This window comes from Maniola hyperantus, chromosome 25 (assembly GCF_902806685.2).
Source record: "Maniola hyperantus chromosome 25, iAphHyp1.2, whole genome shotgun sequence".
In the NCBI taxonomy this organism is placed as follows: domain Eukaryota; kingdom Metazoa; phylum Arthropoda; class Insecta; order Lepidoptera; family Nymphalidae; genus Maniola; species Maniola hyperantus.
In genome coordinates, this window is record NC_048560.1 from 2,413,810 (window position 1) to 2,432,697 (window position 18,888).

Here is an 18,888-nt window from a genome sequence, read left to right on the forward strand (position 1 = left end):
GTGTAGCCTATGTCCATCCCCGGCATGTAAAGTTAACTCTGTACCAAATTTCATCAAAATCGGTTAAACTGTTGGGCCGTGAAAAGCTAGCAGACCGACAAACAGACAGACACATTTTCGCATTTATAATACTACTATGGATTGCTTTAACCTTACCTGAGCATCAGTAAATAGAAAGACAATGCCTCGGTTCTCAGCGCCAGCCTTCATCATGGTCTTCTTGAGGTCATCTCGCCACTCCGCCTGTCCGTACGCCTTGGTGATCTCAATCTGCATACACTGCAGCTCTGCCATGTTTGCCGCAAGCCGGGATAATGATTGTCGACCTGTCAATGATTTAAATGTTAGTCAAAGTCAAAGTCAAAGTCATTTTTTTTTAAAGAATATTAGCCATGTTAAATGACTAACATTCCCCATTCCTCTCCAACTAAGCGTCAAGCTTGTGCTAGGAGTAGGTACGACAATAGTGCAACGGGCGGGGTTTGAACCGTCGACCTTTCGGTTTTCAGTCCACTCCTTTACCAATTAAGCTATTGAGGCTCTAAAGGCTATTCAGAATAGGTGTAAGAATTTTTTATCTATCCTGCGACATTAAATGCCCTGTAATAATCTTGTTAAGGGTAACTAATTTCCATCCTTTAATAGGGAATAGCGACCCGCCCCGGCTTCGCATGGGTGCAATGTAGATACTAATGTGGTGTCAGTGAGGAGATTATACCCGCGCCGGCTAAATCTTAATATATAAAAGGAAAAGGCAAATGACCGACTGACTGACTGACTGACTGACTGCGACTGACTGATCTATCATTGCACAGCTCAAACTACTGGACGGATCGGCCTGAAATTTGGCATGCAGATAGGTATTATGACGTAGGCATCTGCTAAGAAAGGATTTTTGAAAATTCAACCCCTAAGGGGGTGAAATAGGGCTTTGAAATTTGTGCAGTCCACGCGGAGGAAGTCGCGGGAATAAGGTAGTGTACATTATGAAATGTAAACATACCTGATCCTCCCATACCAAGCAGCAAAGCGTTGGCCATTGGTTGCCTCATGATTCGCGATAAGCGACACAGATGCGCCACAGCATCCTCGAACAAGACCAGGTCCAATGGAGCCGTTGTGGAGAGGTTGTACTCGTTCAGATGGTGTGCTAGAACCTCATCCAGCTGTTACAAAATTTTTATAAGTCAGTAGCTGCCCCGGCGAACTTCGTACCGCCTAACAGTCGATTCTTTTTCAGGATTTTTTTTTAATTTTTCTCTTCATAAGAACCATCCTCGTACGTCAAGGAATATTATAAAAAAAGAATTAGCGAAATCGGTTCAGCTGTTCTCGAGATTTGCGACTTTTTTTTTTGTCGTAAAGTACTGACACCAGTACTTTACTACCATTACAACCTAGCTTATGAGAGAGGCTAATAACTTGGACGATTTAACCTAGGTTAAATCGTCCAAGGCTAATAAGCAATATTATATTATTAACCTAAACTTATAAACGTACATATTATACCTAAGAATCGGTCCATTGACTTAGCTTAGTTTATAGTTAGGATACCTTATTGGAAGACACTTTGTTCTTGTGTTCTTTAAATTGCACTAGCACTATATGCTTTCACTTTGTTCGTGTGATCTTTGATTTGCACTAGCACTACACTTTCATTATAACTACACTAGCTCAAAAGGCTTAGTCCTCTTAAGTCTGTGTTGTCGAGGAGCTGGATAGCCTCGACGTTAACATGTTCATGGAGCCTACGTTCGTGGGATTTAGCGTGTTTGTGCGTGCGTGGGATTTACGATGAGCAACATATTTAGCGATTCATTTTTATATATATAGAGATGTAGATTTTTTTATTAATTTGAGCAGTCCATAACCTCTGCCTGATCAGTAATCTCGATATACTTCCGTTCATCAGCCCCGATATCCATAAAATCCCCAAACAACATCAGTCTTCCGCCAATCACGTCCGCAGATTTCCTCTTGAATTCAGTTTGAATCTTTTTATTCAGCAAACTATACGACAAGAAAAATATTATACCTACTTACTTATTATTTTAACTCTATTTAACTCTAATGCACGGTTTCTGTCTGTCTGCTCGCTTTTCACAGCCCATCCGTTCAACCGATTTTGACGAAATTTGGTAGAGCGATAGCTTGTATCCCGGGGAAGGACATAGGCTTTTTTTATCCCGGGAAATCAAAGAGTTCCCACGGGATTTTCATAAACCTAAATCCACGCGTACAAATTCGCATCAGCTGACAGCTAGTATTCCGTTGTCTTGCTCTAAACTAAATTTAGAGTATCTGCATCCTTTTCATTTTAACAATGCTAAAAAGGGACAGAACATAAAGTTTACATTTAAAGACTCTAAATTTTAGTGCACGCTACAAATTTAAACAGTAGGCTCGCGACTGTGCGCTAAAATCACGGGTTTTAGTATCTAAAAATTAAATTTAAAACTGTCAAACTGCGTCTGTCCTTTTCATATTACATTAGTAAGAAGAGGATGCGAATACTCTAAAATTAGGTTGTGCTCAGAATCAGTAGGTACCATTGTAACTATAACTAGTAATTGGTAGTATTATTGTTAGTAGTTGATAGTCTATGACTCCGTGGCGTCACCCGGTTCAGGGTACTAGCTGAAAATCAGCGCTGAATGTTATTGTGCGTCAAGTCATACAACATAATGCTGAGCTGGGACGCTTTTTCGGGTTGTACCACACATTACAGTTTGTTCCGGCGCTTCTTTTGCTTGAAGCACGTTGGGCTTAATGCTCAGGTGGAAGAAGCGTCGGAATAACCAGCTCTTAGTTATAAGATACCTACATCTTGCCATCCACCTGTGCCACACATGATGTGTGACACATCACAATGTGTGGCACAGATTGGAAAATAAACTTCTTTTCTTTCTTTCTTTCTTCCTTTCTTTTTCGACTAATTTTCGGCCACGGAGCCCAACTTTTAGATTATAGCCATTTGCGCGGGAGATATTATAGTGCACAAGTAGGTATGACGTTACCTACTCTTTATTCCCTTACTAGGTCGACCTCTCTGGCGCAGTGGTAAGCCCTATGGTCTTATTATTGGGAGGTCCCAGGTTCGATTCCTGGCAGGGGTTTGGTATTTTATAATTTCTAAATTTTTGGTTTGGTCTGGTGGGAGACTTCGGCCGTCGCCATTTACCACCCTACCCACAAAGCCGTGCAGCCAAGCGATTTAGCGGGGGTTTTTCCAACACTGCGTCTTCCGGTGCGAGGTCGAAGGGGTCAAAGGAGTGTGGGTTTAATAAAAACTACCATACTGCCATACCCCTTCCAGGTTAGCCCGCTCCATCTTAGACTGCATCATCACTTACCATCAGATGAGATCGCAGTGAAGGGCTAACTTGTATCCGAATTAAAAAAAGGTATGTACTACTAGCCTGATGAGAAGGCAATTCGACACGACAGGAGAGAGATCGGAAAGATTTTAATACTGTAAGGGTGGTAAATTGGGCGGAATAGAAATATACCCGGATACGGAATAATCTACCACCTTACAAAGATTAGAGGAAAAAAATAATTTACTTTACTTGATCTATCTACCTAGTAAAGAATAGAAGCTAGCCGTCGACTCCCTTGTAATGTATATGAGGTGTTATAAATGAAATTTGCTAGATGTTAGGCAAAATTGTTTTTAATGTAACTTTTACCGGGGTCGCTTAATACATAGTGATGGCTAATAATGCTTAGTTATTCTAGCTTAATGCCAAGACTTAATTTAGATACATTAGAATGCCTTAGGTAGATAGTACATAAAATCTATGTTTTAAATTTAAGATGCCATTGGCATGGAATAGACAATGACACAGTAAAATTCATAAAATTGTTTCAAAATAAAGCTCAGTAGTAAAGACAGGGTTCTTACTGTACACATACACTAAGAAGGTTCACTAAACTGTTCCAGGATACAAACATTTGCTTACTTGTAGGTGCGAAGACTGCAAGGTAGCTGGACGGCATCGGCCAAGCTCCCAAAACTCGATTTAACTTGATTCTTCACAACCGAAATGTTTCATTACAAAGATTTTCACCAAGTCTTATCCATAGAATTAAGTTGCCAACGTGAATGTGCAAAAGAAATAAATACGGAAAACGAAAGCGAAATACGAAAACCGAAAACTAAAACGGAAACGCAAACGGAAACTAAAACGGAAACGCAAACGGAAACCCTGCAACAAAGAAAAACAAGATTATAATTGGTGCTGTGTGAAAATTTCGACACGTGGAATTTTCCCGATCAAACACAACTCACCTATTGAACTCCTGGCCACCAATGGTTTTCAGGAGTCCACCCACAACCCATTATCCTCATTTATTTGGGAAGGTAAAATAACTGGAACTGAAAGGGAAAATCATGAAATTAGGATTTTCTCTAACCAAACCGCCATTTTGTCGAATCCACATTACTTGATTTTTCACTCACCATAATTGATGAAACATTGAAATACGTTAGGATGACTAAATTTATAACTATTGTATTTTCCCAGGCGAAGCCATGGGCGAAAAGGAGTGAGATTTTCCTGGAACGAAAAAATTCGTCTTCACATGTTGACTCCAGAAAAATTCTAAATCTCACCAATCGGTGTTGCCAGACGCAACCCGAGTGTGGCCGCTCTCAGTTAGTTTGATCATGAAGCCAATTCATTTTTGAATATTTGCGGAACCTAAGGATATATTATAAGAACCGTTTTGTTAATGACTTAACAATAAACAAATGATATTATGGTTTTATTTAATTATTTTTGTTTTATTTTTACGACAATTGACAACGAAGCAAACGCCATCTATTGTGGCTCGAATGAACTCTGAACATCGACCCACGCGTAGTTCTGCACCTTGATGCTAGGTGGCACCAACATACTTTGAACAAAATTGGTTTTTATTAAAAACGAAACGCTAGTTAGTAGTTCAAAATTTACAACGTCACAATACTTCCCCTCCTACGAAAAGGTTCAACAGGTTGAACCACGCTGCCCTCAGCGTCATCCAACAACTACTAACAATTTGCCTGAAACAAACAAACAAAAAAAACACAGAAGTTACGCGTGAACGCACATCTACTACTAACAAGGAAAATTGTCTAACAAAATAAATATACTGAAAACAGTGTAAGGTTTTATACATTATACTTAACTACACAACCCTAACTTCTAAAAAGAATATATACAAAAAAACTTCATGGTGTCTAAGACACTTGAGTGGAAACATCTTGGCATCATTCTTCAGCTGACTGATAGAATGCGTCTAGGCCTACGGTGGTTCACTCTTTTAAACTACCATCGTAATATTTGTTACTCAACAAATACGGAAAATCTGGTTGTGAACGGGTCCATCTGATATGGCAACCGTTCTCTATCCCATTCGGAAAAATAAAACCGAATCAAAATCGGAATATGAGAAAAAAAACGAAATAACTCTCCTAGAAAATAGATCTCGGAACAGAATCGGAAAAATAACAGAAATGATCCATTATCTAGAAGGAAAACGAAAACAAAACACAAAACCCCCCCTTTTCGTTATCCCCAAAGTACGATATTTGCATTTTTACTTTCTCAACCGGTTGGTCTACCACAAGCATTCCAATCATCACATATTCATCCCTACATACATCCACTACATTCCTCCTCAACTGAACCATGGTAATGTAACTGTTAACTCAGAACATCACTACACTCATTCAAATTCCTAATTGAATATTGATAACTTAAATATTCAAACAGTTTAGACCAAACTAAGTAATGGCAAATATCTACTTCTTAATATCCTTAATATGCCAAGTGCCTATTGGGTGGTTGTCAGCTACTCTAACTAGTTCGTAAACCAAAGGTGACAAAACCTTGACAACCCTGCACTTTTCATACTTAGGTGCCAGCTTAGCTGCGAAAAAATTTGTAGCGTCGCTTTGTGGATAGGTCTTTTTCCACACTATATCCCCAACAGAATAGCTTGCAGACCTACGCCTTAAGTTGTAATGCGTTGCATACTCTGCATGAGCCTGAAACAAATTTCTCCTAACCTGACCAAATATGTCCTCCAAAGTTCCAAACTTTCCTGCGTATTCCTCCCTTGGAATTCCGGCCTCGTACTCCTTATCCGTGTCCTTATAGAAGGAACCATTTAAAACCGGTTCTCTAGCGTGGACAAGGAAGAACGGGGAGAATCCAGTGGATTCATTAACCGCACTGTTTATGGCGAACTGGACCTTGTACAGGTTTTCGTCCCAGGACTTGTGGTTATCTTTCACAAAAGCGGCTACAGCAGTCATAACAACCTTATTGTACCTCTCAACAAGGTTAACTTGCGGAGTGTACAGTGGTGTGTAGTGTAATTTCGGAATATTATAACGCTTAATGAGATTACGGAATTCAGATCCTGTAAATTGGGACCCATTGTCCACAATCACAGTCTCTGGAACACTATGGTTCAAAAATACAAAATTCTCTAGCGCTTTAACAACAGCGGCACCTGTGGCACGCCGTAACGGAAACAACATTGTATATTTCGAAAAACAACACGTCACCACAAAAAGAAATGTAAATCCTGATTTAGACCTAGGCAAAGGTCCGACTAAATCAGCCGAAATGACCTGAAAAGGTCTCTCGCAGACTTTAGGCTTCCCTAGCAGACCTGGAGTGGCTGATGTCGTGTGTTTATACGCAGAGCAAGTATCACAATTCTTAACGTACTCAACCACGTCCTTATACATACTTAGTGTCAGAACACTTTTTTAATAAATCTTCTAAGTCTTGAAGTTTTTTAGTAATAACCCCTAACTCACTTTCAGAAGAGAAATCCGTCTCTAAAATTGATTCAGAAGGAATTTCCTGAATTAATTGTTTTAACTGTTTCTTTAAACCTAGCACTGTAGGTGCTGGAGTTTCGGAACGAATGGATACCTCATAACACAATTCGTCCTTCAAAAGTGAATGAAACTGGGCAAAAGTCTGTTCCATTGTGTTAAGTCAAAACACATTTAACAAAATATCGAGCTTGTGTAACTGTCTATGTTTAGCCTTATACCAATTGGTTAAACACAAACACAAAAGAAGTTATTTAAACTATTAAATATACACAAGCAAAATACACAACAAAAACAATATTCTTAAGTCTATCCTAACCTATTTTATCAATTATGTTCCTATTCCAAAATATCGTTAATAATACAAGCACATATTATTACTATAGTAAACAAAATATAACAAAATAAAACTTCCCAAAATTGAATAAATGATTGTAAGGTGCAGTATCACCTTTATGAGTACACAGTGTGTTACAACCTTTACAATTACAAAAGTAAACAGGCAACAAAGTTGCAATGACTCTGACTAGCATATTATCTTTCAAAAAAAAACAAAGAGATTGTGCAATGGTTTGATGGCTGTTACTTTACACTTTTAACACATAACCTAAAATACAACAAAATCTGTTTCTAAATGTCACTTTAAACTACCAGCATTCAATTAAACTTAACATGTTTTGTGTGTGAAGTAGCTTTTATCATAACCTTAACACAGCTCTAAACAAAATTTCAACAAAATAATGAAGTATCAAGTCACTGACAAAAAATTGTTCATAACTTCATACTTGAACTTAATGTAATCTCTGAATATAGTTTATATATTTAGTTTCACAAGTTGTAACTCTTAGTATTTATAAATGTATGTGTGTAACTAGTTAACGGTACATAGCGTTTCAAAACTTTAATTATACTAAGTTACCGGAATTTTCAAACATAAGATGTACTTACTATTGAAAGCAATACCCAACAACAACTCAGTTAAGCAATGTTTATTACTAAACTGAAGGCAAACATTCACTTATACACCTCAAAGGTAAGTCAAATAACATAATTGAACGGCATAAGCACCATTTATAATGTGTTAATTAAATAAGAAAAAAAAACCAATGTTGGACTATACTCAGAAAATTACTTACACTATCAGACAAAATTTCTAACTATTAGTTATTATTTAGTTAGTTAACCATAAAAAACAGCTTAGAGCTCTTTGCAATGTGTCACCACTTAGAAAATTGTACAATCAGCGGAGTACATTTCATAAAATTCACAAAATTTCTCAAAATATACTGAAATAACTATATAAAAAAACGTTCGGGCGCCATTTGTAAGGGTGGTAAATTGGGCGGAATAGAAATATACCCGGATACGGAATAATCTACCACCTTACAAAGATTAGAGGAAAAAAATAATTTACTTTACTTGATCTATCTACCTAGTAAAGAATAGAAGCTAGCCGTCGACTCCCTTGTAATGTATATGAGGTGTTATAAATGAAATTTGCTAGATGTTAGGCAAAATTGTTTTTAATGTAACTTTTACCGGGGTCGCTTAATACATAGTGATGGCTAATAATGCTTAGTTATTCTAGCTTAATGCCAAGACTTAATTTAGATACATTAGAATGCCTTAGGTAGATAGTACATAAAATCTATGTTTTAAATTTAAGATGCCATTGGCATGGAATAGACAATGACACAGTAAAATTCATAAAATTGTTTCAAAATAAAGCTCAGTAGTAAAGACAGGGTTCTTACTGTACACATACACTAAGAAGGTTCACTAAACTGTTCCAGGATACAAACATTTGCTTACTTGTAGGTGCGAAGACTGCAAGGTAGCTGGACGGCATCGGCCAAGCTCCCAAAACTCGATTTAACTTGATTCTTCACAACCGAAATGTTTCATTACAAAGATTTTCACCAAGTCTTATCCATAGAATTAAGTTGCCAACGTGAATGTGCAAAAGAAATAAATACGAAAACCGAAAACTAAAACGGAAACGCAAACGGAAACTAAAACGGAAACGCAAACGGAAACCCTGCAACAAAGAAAAACAAGATTATAATTGGTGCTGTGTGAAAATTTCGACACGTGGAATTTTCCCGATCAAACACAACTCACCTATTGAACTCCTGGCCACCAATGGTTTTCAGGAGTCCACCCACAACCCATTATCCTCATTTATTTGGGAAGGTAAAATAACTGGAACTGAAAGGGAAAATCATGAAATTAGGATTTTCTCTAACCAAACCGCCATTTTGTCGAATCCACATTACTTGATTTTTCACTCACCATAATTGATGAAACATTGAAATACGTTAGGATGACTAAATTTATAACTATTGTATTTTCCCAGGCGAAGCCATGGGCGAAAAGGAGTGAGATTTTCCTGGAACGAAAAAATTCGTCTTCACATGTTGACTCCAGAAAAATTCTAAATCTCACCAATCGGTGTTGCCAGACGCAACCCGAGTGTGGCCGCTCTCAGTTAGTTTGATCATGAAGCCAATTCATTTTTGAATATTTGCGGAACCTAAGGATATATTATAAGAACCGTTTTGTTAATGACTTAACAATAAACAAATGATATTATGGTTTTATTTAATTATTTTTGTTTTATTTTTACGACAATTGACAACGAAGCAAACGCCATCTATTGTGGCTCGAATGAACTCTGAACATCGACCCACGCGTAGTTCTGCACCTTGATGCTAGGTGGCACCAACATACTTTGAACAAAATTGGTTTTTATTAAAAACGAAACGCTAGTTAGTAGTTCAAAATTTACAACGTCACAATACTTACGTTACAAACCACTTCCGGTCTTCATCACTGACTAATCTGTCCTGATACACTCGTTGATGCTCATGATACCACAGCCTTATCACATCATCCTCATTCTAAAACAATTTTTTATAGATCTATAATTATATATAATTCAAAGTCCTGACTGACTGACTGACATATATATCAACGCACAGCCTAAGCCGCTGGCCCTAGAGACATGAAATTTTGAGGGTGTGTTCTTTGTAAAAAGTAGGTTACCATTAAAAAAGGATTTTTTGAAATATTACCCCTAAGTGGGTTAAATGGGAGATGGAAGTTTGTATGAAAGTCCGTCAGTTTTGAAGTTACATTGATGAAAATTGGTAAGTATTTAAGCTTTCGGTTAAAAATAAAAAAATATATACTTCACGATTTTTGGAAATTCTACTACAAGGGGGTTGAATAGGGGATGAAAGTTTGTATGAAAGTCCGTCATAGAAATATGTATTTCAGGAGTTTTGGAAATTCAACCCCCACCTCGATTTTCTAAATTACACTCGAGCGAAGCCGGGGCGGGTCAGCTAGTCTTTTAAAAAAATCGTTGAAAAACATTAAGTTGGTACCGCCTAAACTGAGAATTGAGACTCTTGCTGGGTAAGACCCACTTCGAATCATGTCGATCGGTAGCTCCGTTGCGGTGGCCAGCGTGGTGGACTATGGTCAAAATCTTTCTCATACTGATAGGAGACCCGTGCACTGTAGTGAGCTGGCAATTAGGATATTTATTTGTAGTCCAAAAAATAATCATGGGGTTATTCAAGGGGCGGACCAACAAATTCCTAAAAGGCCGGCAACGCATCGGCGGTTCCTCTGGTGCTGCAAATGTTCATGGGCGGCGGTAATCACTTAACATCAAGTGACCCACCTGCTCGATTGCTCGCTATCTCTTATTAAAAAAAAACCATCAGCTCCATACCGTGATGTTTTGCGTGGGATCGACCATCAAAATGCCCTGGAACACTTTGCTCAAATCCCGCAGGTTGAAAGTGTAGTGCGATTTGGTAGGCGTAGGCAGTAGTTCTTCTACCAGGGAATTAAATACTTCAATGGAACTCTTGAGAAACGCGTTTTCGCGGATGGCCACTCCGGTTTTGAAGTTACGCGTCCAAGATTTTAATATTGTGTTGAAGATTGCGTACTGTAAAAGTTTTTTTAAACAAATAAAACGTATATTTTCAATTATCTTGTTACACATATACATGGATTTGATCTCGAACAATTCGTGTGCTTATTGGTAAGCATATACAATTTCAAAAAATGTTGCAAGATCAAGAACTGATCTGAATTACTGAAGAAGATTTTTATATCTGTTTCAAGGATAAGCAGGACATAAGGTAACCATGGATAAATAAGTAGATAGAAAACTTTATTGCATACGAAATAAGAAAAAACCTAGCCAAGTGCGAGTCAGTTCCGTACCTACTACATAATTCAAAAACTATGATGTATAAAAATAAATAAAAATCTGTTTTAGAATGCCTTTCATATGATACCCCCACTTAATATAGTTATCTTACTTCGAAAATTGAAAATACTAATTATTAGTTCATGACCACAGTTTAATTTTTTTTGAGTGATGTAACCACAAATTCACGGTTTTCAGATTTTTCCCCGAATGTCTGCTATAAGACCTACCTACCTGCCAAATTTCGTGATTCTAGGTCAACGGGAAGTACCCTGTAGGTTTCTTGACAGACAGACAGACAGACAGACAGACAGACAACAAAGTGATCCTATAAGGTTTCCGTTTTTCCTTTTGAGGTACGGAACCCTAAAAATAATATACCTTGCTATTATACTCCATTTCTGTGAAAGAAATATAGTGAAAATGCCGCATGAGACGCATGGTCACCGGATTCCGTCCACCACCAGGTGGTCCCATCGCCGCTACCAGTCCAACGTCGATCAGCGTCTTAAATTCTCCGATGTTGGTCCGGTCATACCAACCTATGATATAACAAGTTCATGTCACCTCCAGGCACAGTTTATGACAGTCAAGACCACAGAAAATTCAACTCCTAGAGTTCGCATATACAAGGTTTTCCATGAAACAAAATCGTAAATTCAGAGCCTCAATAGCTCAACCGGTAAAGGAGTGGACTGAAAACCGAAAGGTCGACGGTTCAAACCCCAAAAAAAAAGTTGCAATGCAATGTTGGCGGGGGACAGGGGAGAATGCTTTGTTGTGATTGGTGGACTTAAAAGTCACGTAATCAAAACAATGTGCGGAATGAGGGTACCGAACGGGCGTGGGCCGACTTTTATGCTAAGCAAGTGCCTAAGCTTGGTGAGCGGGGGTGTTCGGCTATTAGGCGTCTATAGGTGGTGGTCTGTGGTTAAGACACACTAACAAAACGCCGAGGCTTCACCTACACTAGCAGACGTCGAATATTGGGGTGCCAGACAGGTAACCTCCCAGTGTGCCTGGGTGCTGCTGGTCCCTTCTGGATGCATTGGGCGTCCGAGATTCTCCGCATGTCCATCTGACTAGTAGAGGTCACAGTTGATGAAGCGGAGGATGGGACGCGGGTGACGTGTGCGGAGTCTGCAGTTGTCGCCCGTTGGGTCCCCGGGTCGGGAGGCGCACGCACTTTGTCGTTGGCCTCGGACGTGCGGTGTGGGGACCTCGTGAGCGGGGTTCCCGGTGGAGGGTCCGCCTCGGCGGATGTCGCTGGCTGGGTCGCGGTGGTTTGCTTCGGTGTTCCCGTGACCCAGTTACCAGACGACACGCAGGAGCGCCGCTAGGTTTTAGTGGGTATTCCGGTTGCCTCTCGGCCGGCAAGTCCCACATACCTTCCCTCCAGTTGGTTGGCTGGCTGGTTAAGGTTTGGAATGCCCTTCCAGCGTCTGGTTCCTGGCATGTATGACTTAAGTACCTTCAAGGCATGAAGCATCTTCTAGGCAAGCGCATTCTAACTTAGACCACATCATTGCTTTACCATGATAATTGTCAAGCGCACACCTATCCTGAAAAAAACCGGCCAAGTGCGAATCAGACCGTATTATAATCGTATTTTATCGACATTTTTCACGATAAATCAAACATTACTTACTAGATCTCGTTCAAAACAAGTTTCGGTGGAAGTTTGCATGGTAATGCATTGTTGCAATGTTTGCATAATCATATATTTTTTTACGCTATTTGGCTACGGAACCCTAAAAAAGGGGCGACTAGCAGCAATTAATTACCAGAGAAGTCCATAAACTGACGTAACAGTTCGATAGGCGGTTGCGCACCGTACACCTCCAGTGCTGGCATGTTGAGATCGTCAATGAAGAACACTTGACGCTTGGTTGGCGGAGGACCGAACACTCCTCTGCGTCGTCTCTCCAACTTGCTGTCTATAACGTCCTATATCAGACCAATATTTTTAAAAGTGAAAAAAAAATTTTTTTTTCCCTTTATTTTTTTGAGGTTTGAGTAAGTGAAAAATTTAAAAGTGAAAACTTCATATCTAAGGTGGCGCTGATTTATTTGGTTCCAAAACCGTGAAAAATTTTGTTTGCTTTAGCATATCTTGTCATTTTTATCGATGATAACAGCATAATCTAATACCTGAGTCTGATTGGCAGAAGTCCGGGCGGAGAAGACCAGAAACTCGCATATGAACTTCTTGTGCAAGCCTCTTGAGAGCTTCGACGTTATTGTGACAGTCTTGCCCGTGCCAGTGGGGCCGACGCATATGACGTGGTTGTAATTGACGATCTTGTAGCCGAGGAGAGCTGCGCTGCGGACGTTGTCTAATGTTGGCACTTCGATATCTGTAGCAGTCGTTGACTTATATATTACTTTGTATGGACAGGGTTATTGAACAAACAAAATGGCACCGACTCATTAGTGCTTATGCGCCAATGTGGCACCACTGCAACCTCAGTGACGTCTGGATTTCAAACGGGTTCGTTAGTATCTAAGAGGTGGCGCCGATTTATTTGGTTCCTAAACCGTGAAAAATTTTGTTCAATTGAAATTTTCTTGAAATCAACGCACAGCTGAAACTACGTGATTTTTCCGTGGGTATGATCTTGTTCAGAACATTATTTTTTGGCAATATACCTAATAGAGAGAGATCCAGCGCGTGCCAGACCTTTCTTTAAGGGGTCTAAATAAGCTCTAAAGAGGAAGAAGAAAGGCGAAGAGAAAAACAAGTTAAATAGGAATTATATTATAGACAATAATGTTACTGTGTTTAGGCTGAAAGGCGGGCACACGGCAAACAGGGCGACAGAAGGGGTTTTTTAGCCGGTAAGAGTCCGGCTCTACCTTCGGGTGTCCATGAGGATTTTCCCCTTCTGTATTAAAAAAAGAAAAAAAAAGAAAAAGGGGTCAAAATTTAGTTAAGAGAAAGACAACAGAATCGGCTCCATTACCTGCATATTGCCATTCAGGATCTACTTCGTACTCTTCGAGGTTGTTCATCCAGTTGTACCAGTATGGGGTTGCCGGTTCACCATCGTCTGTTGGATCAGTAAATCCTCCGTCGTGCAGTCTGAGAGAAAACACCACAATGCTAGATAATCCAAGTGTATTGCTATATTTGATCAAGTATAATAATGCATAAGTAATTCAAAGCCTGCCTTTAGAAATTTACCTGAAGTGTAGGTAAAACAATATAATAAAAAAACCGGCCAAGTGCGAGTCAGGCTCGCGCAACGAGGGTTCCGTACTACAATCGTAATTTTCGATCTGTATTAAAATGCTCAGGTGAAGCCCTTTCATATGATACCCCACTTGATACAGTTATCTTACTTCGAAAATTGAAAATACTAATTATTAGTTCATGACCAAAAATTTTTTTTGTGTGATGTAACCACAAATTCATGGTTTTCAGATTTTTCCCCTTATGTCTGCTATAAGATCTACCTATATGCCAAATTTCATGATTCTAGGTCAACGGGAAGTACCCTGTAGGTTTTTTGATAGACACGACAGACAGACAAAAAGTGATCCTATAAGGGTTCCTTTTACTTTTTTGAGATACAGAATCACTTACGTGTAATCATACACTCTTCCTTCTTTAGGAAATAGTGGCTTAGCCTCATTCTTATCCATGAGGTCCCGCATGAAATCGGAGAACTTGGCTCGACCGTTATGGTCGCATGTTGCACCCACGGACCAGATCACCGACCAGATCACCCAGCAGGGTGCTAATCTTGCTGTGGAAATGAGAATGTAATTTACCAACTGTACGGTTTTAAAGCGCTGATAGCCTAGTGGTTAGGACGTCAGCCTGATTTTCGTGAGGTTTGACCTCTGGGACACACCCCTTTTTTTTGTTCACACCCTCCTGGAAGCCAGCCAGCTACCCAACCAGCCAGCCAACTGGAAATAAGGTATGTGGGACTCGCCAGCCGAGAGGCAACCGGAATATCCACTAAAACCCAGCGGCGCTCCTGCGCATCGCCTGGCGACTGGGTCACGGGAACACCGAAGCAATCAACCGCGACCCAGGAAGTGAAGTCCGCCGAGGCGGACCCTCGACCGGGGACCCACTCGCGAGGTCCCCCACCACACGTCCGAGGCGCACCAATACTTTTGAATTCACCAGCCATTGCTAATGACGGTGTCAAGTGGAATCACGCCAGTTAATATTGAATGCACTATAGGTACGTTATTGAGCGCATAGTCCAAGATCACTTACGCATCATGGCCAAGAAGGGAGCACCTGGTGGTGGTCTATCATCTTTTCCAGTGAGAGGTCTCAGCCTATAGTCTAAGAGCTCAAGAAACTTTAGCACAAGAGATGAATCTATGGAGGTCACGATTTCAGTACAACTTGAACGCAGAAGCTGCAGTGCTGGATACAAGTATGTTGTGATAAGACCGGGGAAGATCTTGCGTATGTTATCAGCAATCTGAAACGAATGGAGCCTCATAAGAAAGCTCAGAGTCACTCAGCGGAAGATGGAGAGAGCTATGCTTGGAGTTTCTCTACGTGATCAAATCAGAAATGAGGAGATCCGTAGGAGAACTAGAGTAACCGACATAGCTCAACGGGTTGCGAAGCTGAAGTGGTAATGGGCCTTGGGACCCCAACGTCTAACGGTACCGTTGGGGTCCCAAGGTGCTGGAATGGCGATCTTGCACTGGAAGAAAATAAAATAAAAATCTGCCACTTCCAAGATCATCTGCTGTCACTCTGTTCTGTTTGGGCCATCCAATTATAAATGTATAGACTAGCGCAGGGCTGCAATCAGACCTACTATCAAGTGCTGATGCAGCCTAAGACATAGCGCGCTTGCCTAGCTAGAAGACCTGAATTCCGAACAGCGCAGTACAAGCATAAGTGGAAACTTCTACTGTTGGAAGCCAAGATCTGTTTTGGCTCACTGAGCCAGCGAAATAAGTATAGAGCTATAAGCTACCGACTTTAGCGGGGAGGGGCAATGCACGCACAACAGACGGAAACGTTTAAGTGCGGAAACCAGCCCAGAGAGAGAAGAAGAAGATAATGATATACCGGTGGAAGGTTACTCTTCATCCAAGCGTTGACCAGCGGTGGTAAACCAACCACCTGTGTGTCCAGATACACCATACCACATCTTGATACCGTGGCAGGGGATGCCACTGCCAAATCTGCTACTTCGAAGATCATCCGTTGTCTTTCAGTTAGTTTCATTATCTCACCGCTTGATAGACATAGCTTCTTATTGTCATCTAATACCTGTTTGAGATCAGGAAGCATGATTATTTTATTTACTAGGTTATACCCGCAACTTCGTCCGCGTGGACTACACAAATTTCAAACCCCTATTTCATCCCCTTAAGGGTTGAATTTTTTAAAATCAATGCCTACGTTATACAATGATAGTTTTAGTTAACGCAAAAACCGACATACGTGTCGAATATTATTACATAAAGAATATGTGTGCAAAATTTCGAAAATATTGAATGAAAATTTACGAAGTTATAAGCTTGTTGAGTCGTTGTCATCGCAAAAACATGGTCACCCCAAGCGTGCAGCTGTGAGTGAACGAGACGGCTGGCGTTGATCATGCGCGCTCCCGCTCACGCAGCTCAAATTAGCTGGTGCATGCGGTCATTCAACCTGGTGTCCGAACTTGCAAGATTGTAAAGTATTTTTTGGTCAAAATATAACACGTTGTAAAAATGATTGCAATCGTTTCGGTTACTGATTCGAACAAACTACTTTCAGGTTTTGCGTATACTAAAACTGACGTTGTATAGCTATCTGCACGTCAAATTTCAGTCCGATCCGTCTAGCAGTTTTGTTCTGATATGTCACTAAATTAGCGATCTCTTCCAAGCAACCTTAGGGCAGATGATTTTTTTCAGAAGAAAAACTAAAATTCCAAACTAACAAGAGGAATAAACTAAAATCTTTCTGGCAAGGCAAAAAAGCAAAGGTTTACTTACAGTGTTCATGTTCTCAATCCATACAGCATCCACTGGACCATCGAAGACGTACCAACGCTTGTCCATGTCCTCCACCGCTATGCCAGCTCGGACTAAACTCGATAGTATACCGTCAGTCCTGACAAAAATAAAATATTCTAAAGTTCAACATCATCCACAATCAATAGACGTCCACTGCTGGACATAGGTCTTTTGTAGGGACTTCCATACGCCACGGTCTGAGAAGAACAGCATTAACTCCACCTAAAAAAGTACCTGATATTTTATTTAAAAAAAATGGAATACTAAATTATAAATAGAGGAGAATGAAGAAGTCTACTCAGCTTCATCATCCACGTCCACTGCTGGACATAGGTCTCTTGTGGGGACTTCCACACATCACGGTCTTGCGCCACCTGAAACCAGCGGCTCTCTGCGAATCGCCTGATGTCATCAATCCTCCTAGTGTGGAGGTTTCCAACGCTGCGCTTTCCGGTAGGTCGCCATTCCAGCACCTTGGGACCCCAACGTCTATCGGTTTTTCGAACTATGTGTCCTGCCCATTGCCACTTCAGCTTCGCCACCCGCTGAGCTATGTCAGTTACTCTAGTTCTCCTACAGATCTCCTCATTTCTGATTTGATCACGTAGAGAAACTCCAAGCATAGCTCTTTCCATCGCCCGCTGAGTGACTCTGAGCTTTCTTATGAGGCCCATAGTAAGCGACCATGTCTCGGATACATATTATGTCACCATTGGCAACACGCACTGTTGAATTAATAGAAAAAAATTAAGGAAGTTCACAAAATGCTGACAAACCATTCATGAGTATTCACATCAAATTCCCCATAGAGCTGTCCCATGGTGATAGACTTGGGGTTTACCACGAATGTGTGGACAGGGGTGAAGGGAAATCCATCCGGTGCCAGCTTCCCTTTGATGGCTGTTAGAGCATCACGAAGGATCTCATAGCACTGTAACCATAAAAAACCGGTCAAGTGCGAGTCGTACTCGCTTATGAAAGGTTGCATACTATCGAACATTGTAACAACTAGCTTATGCACGCGACTTCGTCTGCGTGGACTACACAAATTTCAAACCCCTATTTCACACCTTTAGAGAAGAATTTTCAAAAATCCTTTCTTAGCGGATGCCTACGTTATAATAGCTATCGGCATGCCAAATTTCAGCCCGATCTGTACAGTAGTTTGAGCTGTGCGTTGATAGATCAGTCAGTCAACTTTTCCTTTTATATATTTGGATTGTTATAGCGGCAATAATACAACACGCACACTGAAAATTTCAACTCTGTATCTACTACGGTTCGTGAGATACAGCCCGCTGACAGACCGACGGACGGACAGCAAAGGCTTGGTAACAGAATCCCATTGGACGATAAATAGGGAAAGCAAGGGGAATACCTTTGTTTTGCCAGCTCCGGCAGGTCCTACCAACATCAAACCATGTCGCACCACCGTCGTCTCATACAGTTGTATGATCTTAAATATAAATGCTGTAAGAAATCATAATAATATGTTGTAGAAGAGACAAACTGGGAAATCGTGATAGTAGACAAATCCAAAAATAAGAATAAGGTAAATTATTAATGAAAGAATATAATATACAACCTTAGTTTTATTATACGCAAAAACCGACACACTTGTCAAATATTTTTACATAAAGAATGAATATACAAAATTTCTTAAACATTTAATGAAAACTTAGTTATAAGCTTGTTGTGTTGAGCTTAACACACACACACACACAGCCATGCCCGTTGAGCCGTTGAGCCGTTGTCCCGCAAAAACATGGTCACCCCAAGAAAGCGGCTGTGAGCGAACGGGACGGCTGGCGTCGATCGTGCGCCCTCC

At 40.4% G+C, this 18,888-nt stretch overlaps 1 protein-coding gene across 1 annotated transcript in view; it reads right to left on the reverse strand.

Moving 5' to 3' along the window:
* Nucleotides 1-18,888, reverse strand: part of LOC117993800 (dynein axonemal heavy chain 1-like) — an 81,237-nt gene that overhangs the window by 31,168 nt on the left and 31,181 nt on the right. Inside the window, exons 38-52 of the mRNA XM_034981664.2 lie at nucleotides 18,439-18,530; nucleotides 17,837-17,991; nucleotides 17,040-17,157; nucleotides 16,123-16,326; nucleotides 15,304-15,517; nucleotides 14,656-14,818; nucleotides 14,033-14,151; nucleotides 13,221-13,426; nucleotides 12,854-13,016; nucleotides 11,451-11,611; nucleotides 10,581-10,802; nucleotides 9,644-9,738; nucleotides 1,872-2,010; nucleotides 1,004-1,166; nucleotides 157-326 (exon numbers count right to left, since the gene is read on the reverse strand). Of these exons, the coding sequence (XP_034837555.1) occupies nucleotides 157-326; nucleotides 1,004-1,166; nucleotides 1,872-2,010; nucleotides 9,644-9,738; nucleotides 10,581-10,802; nucleotides 11,451-11,611; nucleotides 12,854-13,016; nucleotides 13,221-13,426; nucleotides 14,033-14,151; nucleotides 14,656-14,818; nucleotides 15,304-15,517; nucleotides 16,123-16,326; nucleotides 17,040-17,157; nucleotides 17,837-17,991; nucleotides 18,439-18,530 (2,384 nt within the window). The remainder of the gene's footprint in view (nucleotides 1-156; nucleotides 327-1,003; nucleotides 1,167-1,871; nucleotides 2,011-9,643; nucleotides 9,739-10,580; nucleotides 10,803-11,450; nucleotides 11,612-12,853; nucleotides 13,017-13,220; nucleotides 13,427-14,032; nucleotides 14,152-14,655; nucleotides 14,819-15,303; nucleotides 15,518-16,122; nucleotides 16,327-17,039; nucleotides 17,158-17,836; nucleotides 17,992-18,438; nucleotides 18,531-18,888) is intronic.